Genomic DNA, 11,992 nt, shown 5'->3' on the forward strand with positions numbered 1-11,992 from the left:
ATAAATGTCTTATAAATTTGGTTAAAGTGAAAAAATATATAACATTTGATATATGGTTAGTTATTTTATTATTGTAATATAATTTACATTTTTTTAAAATTTGAAATTTACGTTAATATCTCAAATTATAATTTTTATTATAGAATGAAAAATAAAAAAATAAAAACCAGAAATTCCTTTATATAATACAACTACCTCTTAAAATATATATATATATATATATATACTGATTAATCAGCAAATTTTTGGGACAAAATTACCCTCAACAAACCATCGAAATTACAATTAATTCCACATGCAATACATATAACACCTCAACCCTAACCACGCAACTCCTATTCCTCCACTCTTCTTCTCATCTCTCTGTTGCTACTGCTGCAAATCGGAAAACGTATACGACCAGCACCAGACGCCGTCCTCTGTTTTCTCCGTTCCATAGCCGATTGGTGGCTCCAGTGAGTACTTTTCTTCATCATTCTTTCCCCTTTATCTTTGCATCTCAGTCGCATGCTCATTGTTTGCTATATATACATATATATATCTTGTTACTTAGCCGACGTGTGAGGTCCAGCTTATCTATACGATCCGACCTCCTACCAGCTGCTAAACGGTGGCACTCGGCAGCTGCGATTTCTTAGTTTGAAGCCGCCATCTATCTCATTCTCTCCTATTGCTTTTGATAAACTTTTAAACCCTTCTAGTCCCCGTTGAAATATAACTTATATTCTTTGATAATCATTGGCTTTCGCGTGCTGGGGAGTGCTGGTTTTCGCCCGATGTTTAGGATTGTTTTTTTTTTCCGGATCATTTCGTTTGCTGCATAGTTGTTGATGGATAGTCTTTACTGTACCCCTCTAATTTGCTAAGGGTCTTTTCTCACAGGTTGTAGCTCAGGGATTGGGAGGGATTTCTGGTCTTTTTGATATTTGCTTTTGAGTTGTTATCATTTTTCTCTTGGAGTAGGGTTGTGACTCTTTCTTGTTCGCTTGGTTATACATCGAATGAGACTTTGTTATAAAGAAAATTTGGAATTGATAAAAGAAATTTATGTAGCCCTACATACTTTAAATGTAGATGAGATAATTTTTATTGTTTTCTTATCTTTCGATAGTCAATTAATTGAATGTATTCGTTAGCTATCTATTTATCTGCAATCTGCATTAGCACTATTTTAGTGCTTTGGAATTTTTTGTATTGAGTTCTCTTTTCGGGTACATTATCTTTCATGTTGCATGCATTATTTTGTCCTGCCAACATAGAATTTGACATTCAGATTGCTTTTTTCTTGGTATGGGGGATGTATGGAGGGGAAGACTAGCCTATTTGGTAGGAAAAAGAATCCTTTTCTGGAAAAAAAAAGATATGTTTTGCTGAATGAATCTTCAAATTGGAAGGATTAACTAAAGTATCTTTTCTCTTCTTACCTGGTACGCCACGGTATTCTTTGTCTTATTTTTTCGGGAAACAACAGTTTGACACATTTAGCAAAATTCTTTTTAAGTCATGTGCTTCTCTTGAACCATTAGCCATGATAAAATAAAGAGGGCCAGAAAAGGATCCAATTCTTGTAAAGGAAGGTTTTTTAAAGGAATTTTCCAAATTAATCGAAGAATCTTTATTCGTCCTACCTGGTAATGTACAGAAGTTACCTTTTCTGGTATAAAAGTTTAGCTCCTTGGGTAGAATCTTTCAGTCATGTTCTTTTGACCTTTGAGCATGGGACAAGAAAAACATATAGATTTTGTTAATTAAGCTTCTTTTACCTTCTTCCCAAAATAAGGCACAATCATCCATCGACTATCGTTTACATCACTTGTACTTGGGCATTCAGTAAAGTCTGTGCACAAAGCCAGAATATTAAAGGTATCCAAATAGAATACCTTGCGTGAAACAGTTAAAGATTAGGAACATGAAGATCATATTGAACATGCACCTATTAATAGTTTGGATGCTGTTGCTACACTGCTTTCTTTGACACATACAACCTGGGGTCTTTTACTATGGGCTTTGCTCTCTGGAACTTACCCCAGTTAGCAACTTAGAGGCACCTTCACAAGTTAGCAAAAGTTATTATGTTTCTGTTTATTCTATTATGCGTCTGCAGCAACTCCTGTATGAGCTTCACTGATTGAGCCCCATTCGTTTATGCAGTTTTGGAGCTACAGTCACATTTCATATATTAGACGGGACACTGGAGTGGGCTGAAGTAATTCTTGGTTATTATTGTGTTGATCTATTCTGAATATTATGGCAGTCCTCACAAGCCTTCGGCTTATTTCCTACACTGAAGAGCTTGTAGATGGACAGCCAATCTATGTTTCTTCAAATTGCCTTCCCATCAAGGCTTTAAGATTTGAACCTGCTGGACATGCTTTTCATTCAGCTGCTCTAAAAGTCCTTGGTTGTGAGGAGGAAGGTGCAGATGCTGAGGATCAGATTGTCTCTGATGATAATGAAAAGGCGCATATACCATCATTTGATTCATATAGCAGTAAAGGAAAAAAGAAATCTGGTGCTGGAGGTAAGCAACAGGATCACTATGCTCTCTTGGGATTGAGCCACTTAAGGTACCTTGCCACAGAGGATCAGATCAGGAAAAGCTACCGTGAGGCTGCCTTAAAGCATCATCCTGATAAGTTGGCTGCTCTTCTTCTTGCTGAAGAGACTGAAGATGCAAAACAAGCCAAGAAGGATGAAATAGAGAATCACTTTAAGTTAATCCAAGAAGCATATGAGGTTCTGATTGATCCTATAAAGAGAAGGATCTATGATTCATCAGATGAATTTGATGATGAAGTCCCAACAGACTGTACCCCACAAGATTTTTTCAAGGTGTTCGGTCCAGCTTTTATGAGGAATGGGCGTTGGTCTGTGAACCAACCAGTGCCAACTCTGGGTGATGAAAGTACTTCGCTGAAACAAGTCGATGCATTTTATAACTTTTGGTACACTTTTAAAAGTTGGAGGGAATTCCCACATGCTGATGAGTTTGATCTTGAGCAAGCTGAATCTCGTGATCATAAGAGGTGGATGGAGAGGCAGAATGCAAAACTTACAGAGAAAGCTAGGAAGGAGGAATATGCTCGTATACGTATTCTTGTTGACAATGCATATAAAAGAGACCCAAGAATATTAAGAAGAAAAGAAGAGGAGAAAGCTGAGAGGCAAAGGAAAAAAGAAGCTAAGATTCTAGCAAAGAAGTTGCAGGAGGAGGAGGCTGCTAGAATTGCTGAAGAGGAGAAACGGCGAAAAGAGGAGGAAGAAAGGCGTGCTGCTGAAGCTGCCTTGCAACAGAAAAAAATGAAGGAGAAGGAGAAGAAGCTGTTGCGGAAAGAGCGAACTCGTCTTCGGACACTGTCTGCACCTGTTTTGGCCCAGGGCTTGCTTAATATTTCTGAGGATGATGTAGAAAATCTTTGCATGTCACTTGACATTGAGCAGATGAGGAACATATGTGATATGATGGTAAAAAAAGAAGGGGCAGAGCTAGCAAAAGTTTTGAGAGATGCACTTGGGTATCATAATAATGTGGATGATAAGAAACAACATGAGAGGAAAGAGCAGCAGAATGGTTCTTTAGGGGCCACTGGAAATGCCAAGCTGGGCAGCACCGAGAAGAAAGAGAAACCATGGGGGAAGGAAGAGATTGAACTCTTGAGGAAAGGCATGCAGAAATATCCCAAGGGAACATCTCGGAGATGGGAGGTTATATCAGAGTATATTGGCACCGGAAGATCTGTGGAAGAAATTCTGAAGGCAACCAAAACAGTCCTCCTCCAGAAGCCTGATTCTGCAAAAGCTTTTGATTCATTTCTTGAGAAGAGGAAACCTGCTCAGTCCATTGCATCCCCTCTTACGACTAGAGAGGAAATAGAAGGGGCCCCAACTGCAAGGCAGGCTGGAGGTAGCCCTGCAAAGACAGATAAGACAGAAGAGTCTAACAGTAGAAGTGCAAGTGTTCAGAATCCTGTTGAAGGTGTAGCTGATAATGGAACTTCTTCAAGTTCAGATCAGGATGTTTGGTCTGCTGTACAAGAAAGAGCACTAGTTCAGGCTTTAAAAACCTTTCCAAAGGAAACCAGTCAGCGTTGGGAGAGAGTTGCGGCTGCAGTTCCTGGAAAGACGGTTAACCAATGCAAGAAGAAGTTTGCATTGCTGAAGGAGAATTTTAGAAACAAGAAAAGTGTTGTGTAGTCTTCCCGGATGACATATATCTGTGCTGAAAAGGATGCGCATGAGGTCCTAATTCAGTTATATTACATTGGCAGGTAGGTATTGCTTGAGATATAACATACAAGAATGAGAGCATTTTATTTTTTGCCCCTAGTTTCTGGTTCTGGCTTTTATTATGCCATACAGGTCCCATAGCTAATAAAAGTGTTTTCTTTTTGAGAAGCCTTCTAGATAGAAATTTCTAAGTTAATAGAGATCCATTTTGTCCTTTTTCATCTCCTTGGCTGTGGGCTGCTTGTGCTTTCCAAATGTATTGGTGGTATATATATAATTGTAGCATCTGAGGAGATTGAGGGGAGGGTTTCTAATTGAACTTGAACAACAATTTTATGGTGTTATAGGAATGGGTTTATCTATTTAACTATAGATTTTTTCTTGGAAAATATGTATGTTCTCTACTAGTTTTGGAGATCTTTTTATATAGTGTTTATAATTATTTGGCGTAGTTGATTACTTGTTTAGGTGGCTATAGGTGTTCTTTCCAAGTGATGCTATAATATTCAAGTGAATAACTTTATATTAGAATGAATTTTGTACTTTTAAGATTTTTTCTTTTTGTCTTCTTTGAGATGAGTAAGAGATAGTACTCAGATACTGTGTAGTCAAGAAACGAGTAAGAGAGTACCGGAACTGGGTGGTCAACTTCACAATAAGAAAAGTTGTTTAGTTATATTTCTTCTTGTCTTTACTTCTGTCATATATATATATATATATATATATTTTTAATCTTGGACCTTTGGCTTTATAAATTCAAATTAATTTCACCCTAAGTTTTGTTTCCATTTTTTGGAAGCTCAAGTTTTTTTTTTTTCCTTTTAAAACTAACGGAAAATGCAAATACCTAAAACATATATTTACATATATTACGCCAGATGGGTGTGAAAAATATATGATTAAAGTTCTTCGTGATATTGTTAAAAGTTTAAGAATCGTTCTATTCAACTATATATATATATATATATATTGACGCACATAATATTGAATGCAGAAATTTTAGCAATTATCCATTGTACTTCCGGCAAATATAAATTATAAAACTCTTAATGCATGGCAACAATAAGTAGAAATAATATTTGAGACATTGTCGAAATGTAGATTAAGTGAATTTTTGGAATTACTGAAAAGCTGTTTTCAACATTAATATTTTAAGTTATTTAAAGTAGATAAATTTTTATTTTAATAATAAGTAATTGTATGTTTAGATAAAACATTAATTGTTAAAAATAAATAATTTTTTCTATAGAAATTTATTACAAATATATATTTATGGAATATATTTGTGAAATTTAAAAGAATATTAAAAAATACGTAAATTTATTGGATGTCAAAACAAAAATTTTAAAAATTAAAACTGTGATTTTTCTTTAAAAAATTAAAATAGAATGTTTATAACTCTGAAATCATCAGTTGTATTACTGAAAAAACAAAAGTAAAAACCCTATATAGAGAAACACAGAAGAGATGTATTGGCCTTGAACCTAGACAACTAATAAATACATTGTACTCTACTTTGGAATCATCAACTTGAGATCCCATTACTCTTCCTTAAATCATAAGTTAACTGCATTAATTCAATATTATTTTGGTGATAAACGCTAGGTGAGCCTATTTGATTATATATATTTAATTTGACATTTGGTAAGCTACTCTTATTTCCAAACAAGCATGTAAGTGTCTGAGCATAAGGATCTGAGATGTATTATTACTGAAACACAATGAGTACTTCCAAATGAGTATATGCCCCATCACAATCCCAAGTATCACAGTAATAATAATAAGGTTAATCTGTTGGCAAAGACAGAAAAGAAACAGACATAAACAACTAAGACAAAGCATAGGAAATAGAACATAGTTCCAGCATTGATCATATATATGCTTAATTTTTGCAACGATTAATATGTAGACAATAAAATGGGGGATAACGCCAGTACATTAAAAGAAAGTGCTTCAAAGAAATTTTCTACTTCTCTGCTTGCTAAAACCATCCAAAGAAACCAATCTCAAAAAGAAAAAAGGAAAAAAGAAAACACTAGCCAATGGAACTATATAACACTTGAAGAGCATCATTCTTGTCCTTGTCTCAATATAATCCTACTAACTTACAACCATCTATTTTCATCGATCTACTCCATTTTTTGCTATTAAGGCATGGGAATTTTGTTGACTAGATGGACTTCAATTGCATGAGTCCATGTACAGGAGTAAAACTGTTGGTGAGTCGCATTAAAACTCCAAAAGACCCAGCTCCAGACATAGCAAAGTCAAAAACAATAAGTGGCAAATGATTCTTTGCAGACCTAAAAAGAATGTTATCGCTGAAGCCAACAGGATAACTTTTGTCATAATAATATGGTTCTGAAAGAGTAAAACCAAATGCTTTACATGTATTGGTTACTGCGTAACTGCAGTAATCTTGCTCAAATAAAACATTTTGCTGAAACCAGCTTCCCGCTAGCTGTTTCGGATCCATAGCAACTCAGCTACCGGACAATCAAAGCATTATCAGCCGTCACAATGCAGCTGTTGTGGGTATCACAAAAAGGTTCAATAATTTTGTAGTAACCAATATTTTAAGCTGATGTGTAAGGCTCCAAAAGTGTTATAATATTCTAACAAAAACAAACAATTTACCAACCAACCTGTGTTTCCTTCAGTGCTTTGCTTCCATCGCTTACAACATATTGTCCTACCTTCGTGCCAGCAATGTACAGACAATAATTAATTATATGGAGAAAGCATAGGAGTTATCAACACATGAAACAAAGAACTGACCTCAATTGTGTCCTATAATATGAATATACTTCTAGGTTCCTGGATATGCGAATATGCGCTCGAAGTTACACCATGGATGCTTGCTTGGATTCACCACCACTTGCAACTGCAAGTTCTTCTTTAAAGAAGTTGTCTTTTTCACTGTTGATGACATATCAAAATTAAAACTGATCTCTGGGTGTTCTTGCCTTTTCTTCATCACGCTTTCGCATCTGTCCCAGCATTTCTTAAACTGTTATTATTAGCTGCAACTTAGTCCCCAGTCCGAGTAAACAAGTTACAATTATACATAATAGTCTAAGCAGATTGATATCTTCTAGATCATAGCTGGTAGGATGTATTCCTCCTCTAGGTTTGTTCTAACACACTAGAGTCCCCAAAATTTTAAGAAATATAAGAATGTTGATACGTTTTTACTAAGGCAGTGTCATAGTGCCTATCAACATTCATAGTAGAAGCTTTCAACCAGAACAAACATGTCTGCAGAACCTCAAAGAGTGGTGGTGATCCAGGATGCATCAGGGGAATGTAATCCGGGCGCAATTGCATCCATCTTTGAAGGCTTATCACTTAAGCCTGGAGACAAACTTACAGTTATAGGAGTTCTTCACCAGGTTAATAACCCTAGTACGTTATTTTTCAGGAGACCTGGGAAACTCCGTAAGCATTGATACTTTTTTTGACTCGTAAAGGAAGCGAAAAAGCATGCAAGAAAATTCAGAAAATATTTTAACAATAAAAATCAGTTGTATCATACAGAATATCACTGGTTTCTCCTCTATCCCTTCCTTTCCTCTGTCCAAACACCCATTTCTTATCCTCCTTTCCTTTTTTCTTTTTCAGTGGGATACAAAATCAAGGTGGATTCCACTTCCATGTTCAGCACAAACAACAAAATTGTTGCAGAAGAAGTTGCAAGGAGGCAGGAAGAGTACATAAATAATCCAGAGATTATGGAGATCTCTAAGCACTGTGAAGCAGAAGAGGTGAAATATCTGTTGCCAGATTCATAGTTTCTCAACATCTTGTTGTTACTTCTTTGTGATAATGTCAGAAGAACATATCAAAAGTAAAAAGAATGAATTACTCATAGTATCATACTATAAAGCCCCATCTTAAGAATCCTATTCCGTGATTAGCTTTTTCTAGGCTGCTCATATACCAATGAGAAATCACAGGAAAGGTTACAAAGTCATGTTTTTCACTTACCAATTTTTCTTTTTTTTAAATTGATATTGTATCTGAAAATTCTCAGATTCAGTTCGGTATAGAGGTACTTGCAGGCTCCTCATCAAGGACAGTTGCCTTAAAGGCTGCCAGAAATTTGAAGGCAACATGGGTAATACTTGACAGGTCAGTGAGAATTTCAAGATGTTGCCCATGGTTCGGTATAATCTTCTTCTTGGGTTGCTAACCAAGTAAATGTCTAAGTCCAAAATCATTGTACTAGACATTCTAATCTATAGGGAGAGAAGATTTTCTGCTAGTTTAGTCCATTACAGTTACTAGTGACACCTAAGTGTCACTAGTTCACTTGGGAAGCATCTGCATATACATTTTTTTTATATTATACAAGAGGGAGATTTTGGCCCTGATGAGGTCACGTCTTTGGTTTTTCTTTTTTTCCATCTATGTATTATGAGACACTGTGAGACACAAGCATAATTAAGTGATAGTTGTAGAGCTACTAAAGAGCTCTACTGCTTAGCTGCAGGTTCTCCACAATATGGTTAGACAAATCTAGTATTGTCTTCCCTTAACAGATAAAACAGAACCAAATTCTCTAATTTTTTTAACGTGCATTTATGCAACAGGCATATGAAAAAAGAAGATAAGTTTTTCATGGATAAGCTCTATTGTGGCATATCAAAGATGAAGCGCAACAACTCTATCGAGCATTTGAGAGGGCCAAAAGTAAGAAAGGACAATAAGCATGAACACCCTATTACAGCCAGACCCAGAAGAGACAGAGACCAAGTAACCTATGATGAAATGATACCAGGAAGTCCACCACAAGTAGAAACTCCTAGCAGTAAGTAGCTTCATAAATATTTTAAAATTTATTAATGTGAATCACAATATAAAGCGTATAAAAAATAAACAGGCTACATCTCTTTCTCGCGGCATGCCCAAAAATGGGCATATAAACAAATAGAACATCTATGCTTTAACAAGGGTGGATTCATGTTCTTGCAGAATCTCTAAGCCCACATAGGACCAGCTCAGTAAAAGAAAAAGTAGGCGATGATCGTGCAGAACTCTCATGGAATAGTAAAAAGAAAATTAGCTCTTTTTCTAGATCCTCATCAAATGAGCAGCTCGCCTCAAAGACTACACCATCAAGCCTAGGAAATGTTGAAGCTTCTAGTTTTCCCCAGACACAGTATTCACCCTGTTGTCAATGGGAACAGTATGCTACAAACTCTGAACAGGACTCCGCAGTAGAACAATCCCCATTTGGCATTGATCACTATAATCAAGAGAAGGGCCTTAACACGGGGACTCCAGACCAACAAAAGCAGCAAGTCATCTACAATGACTGGATGGGAGACAGTTCAAAAGATGAGGTATTCAAAAATTCCATCTGCACGATGTGCAAAAACAGACGACCAAAGATAGGATGGAAGAGGAGCTTCACTTATGCAGAGCTCCAAGCAGCTACGCACGGATTTGCTGATACAAACTTTCTGTCAGAAGGTGGATTTGGTTCTGTCTACAAAGGAGAGGCGGATGGGATGAAAATTGCAGTAAAGCAACATAAAAATGTAAGTTTGCAGGGAGAGAAAGAATTCAAATCTGAAGTTCATGTACTAAGCAAAGCCAGACATGAGAACTTGGTCATGCTGTTGGGATCTTGCTCTGAAGGAAAACATAGGTTGCTGGTTTACGAATATGTCTGCAATGGTTCACTGGACCAACATTTGTCAAGTAAGAATAGCACATGCAATTTCAATAACGCTTGAGAAACATTATATTTGTTCTTGTAACTATGACTGTTACAAATTGGTGAAGTCTAATCTCTGAAGAATCTTGCTAAAATATTGCAGAGCATACTCGCAGGCCTCTTAGTTGGGAAAAGCGAATGAAAATAGCTTTGGGAGCAGCGAGAGGCTTACAATATCTACATGAAAACAACATCATCCATAGGGATATGAGACCTAATAACATCCTTGTAACACATGATTATGAAACACTGGTAATAACTCTACTACAATATATAATCCAAACATCGATATGATCATTTCAGCTAACTTGTTGAGTGTTTAAGTTAGGAGATTTTGGCCTTGCAAGAACTAAACATGGAGATCCAGATCACTCTTCGGAGACGAGAGTGGTGGGAACACTGGGATATCTAGCACCTGAATATGCAGAATGTGGGAAAGTGTCAACCAAGACCGATGTTTATTCATTTGGGGTGGTTCTGTTACAGCTTATCACTGGACTGAAGACCACAGACAAATTACTCGGAGGGAAAAGTCTAGTGGGATGGGTACAAAATCTTAAAACCATGGTTCAGTTACTCACCTTTCTAAACATCCTTTATTAATTTAATTCAAAGGGTTTATCTGGAGCAGGCAAGACCTTTATTAAAAGAGAGGAACTACCCAGATTTAATTGACCCCAGGATCTTACACTCCCATGACGTTCATCAGTTATTCTGGATGGTACGAGTTGCAGAAAAATGTCTCAGTAAGGATCCCCAAAAGAGATTATCAATGGACAAGGTAAGCATTGCATTACGTAACTGCTCGTACATGAACTTGTACCCTGCCCGTAAAGAGTACCAGATCAATTGAGGAAACTAGAGAAACGCGCCCTTCGTTTTTATCTTTTCTGGTTTGTTTCATGGGAAAGACTTTCCTAGAAAATAATGAGCTATATAATAGAAAGAGAAAAATTAGAAATAATGCTCCCTTTATAAGAAATATTTTATATCATTGCAGGTGGTATATGCTTTAAGTTACATAATGGAAGGAGATACAATGCGCGGTATTAGAGACTTCTCTCCAGCAAAATCAGACTCAGGAGACAGCATACCAGGCTCCACTGATTCACAAGGCGAAGGCGAAGGGGATAAGGTAGAGAATAGCTCAGTATACACCTCCAACCAGATGACTCCACTTCCACCATCCCCCTCAATACAGATCCTGTCTTCCAGAAATTCAAGCATATCTGCACATCATGGACAATCCTACTATTAATGAAACCATCAATATATAGCAATACCGACGCACACGTCTATAAAAATAATTATGCGTATGGGGGTGTGGAGCAAGCACCTTTCAAAGATAATGCTTGTTTGATGGTTTACACCTGTAAATCTACTCAAGTTCTCCAAGAAATAATGCCTTGCAATGTTCATTAGACCTAATAACTCACATCGTATAATCAACTCCCAATTTTTAATCAATCTATCTCGGTATTCTTTGTCATGAATTTTATTATATAAAATTATAAATGTTAATTTGCCAAAATTAACTTGTTTGAAGAATGCAAGATTATCCCGGTAATGGAAGATTTCCGTATACCTTCGAAGAGAAATGCTTCCCTTCCTGCCATCAAACTATTTTTACAAGTATGTCTGGAATAACCATACAAGTATGTCTGCATCAAACTATACATGAATGTCTGTATTTTTAAATATATTGTTTTGTATTTTGAATACACTTCATGCACTAATTAATTTTTTTACTAGCCTGGTAGGATTTTCATACTTTTTTAATTAAATTAAATTTAAATTCCCACAATGAGCCTATGTCAAAATTAGGGTTTTCTTAAGTTAATTTACTGTATTGAGAACGAAATCCAGTGATGTCAATGATCAACTCAGACAACATAATCTTAAAACTATGGAAAAAGGATTTCTTTAATTACCTCAAAACCTCAACAACCTTTTGTTAAAAGACGAGAAAAAGAAAACAACTTGAATGCCAGTAGAATATAACAGTACTAGTGATTGACGGAAGTAAAAAGTAATTCTCACCCA

General features: G+C 36.2%; 2 protein-coding genes across 2 annotated transcripts; both read left to right on the top strand.

The window, feature by feature from the left end:
• The first annotated feature begins 312 nt into the window (after window positions 1-312).
• LOC110817081 (uncharacterized) lies at window positions 313-4,616 on the top strand. The gene is made up of 2 exons (XM_022045476.2): window positions 313-455; window positions 2,152-4,616. The coding sequence occupies exon 2, from the start codon at window positions 2,248-2,250 to the stop codon at window positions 4,192-4,194; it is 1,947 nt and encodes a 648-aa protein (XP_021901168.2). The 5' UTR covers window positions 313-455; window positions 2,152-2,247; the 3' UTR covers window positions 4,195-4,616.
• Window positions 4,617-7,481: 2,865 nt separating this feature from the next.
• Window positions 7,482-11,438, top strand: LOC110817225 (uncharacterized). Its single transcript, XM_088210362.1, has 9 exons — window positions 7,482-7,632; window positions 7,849-7,991; window positions 8,261-8,358; window positions 8,820-9,037; window positions 9,202-9,933; window positions 10,053-10,201; window positions 10,274-10,495; window positions 10,581-10,730; window positions 10,950-11,438. The coding sequence occupies exons 1-9, from the start codon at window positions 7,482-7,484 to the stop codon at window positions 11,205-11,207; spliced, it is 2,121 nt and encodes a 706-aa protein (XP_088066488.1). The 3' UTR covers window positions 11,208-11,438.
• Window positions 11,439-11,992: the final 554 nt, after the last annotated feature.

This window comes from Carica papaya, chromosome 8, assembly GCF_054855325.1.
Source record: "Carica papaya isolate Zhongbai chromosome 8, ASM5485532v1, whole genome shotgun sequence".
NCBI classification, from domain to species: Eukaryota; Viridiplantae; Streptophyta; class Magnoliopsida; order Brassicales; family Caricaceae; genus Carica; species Carica papaya.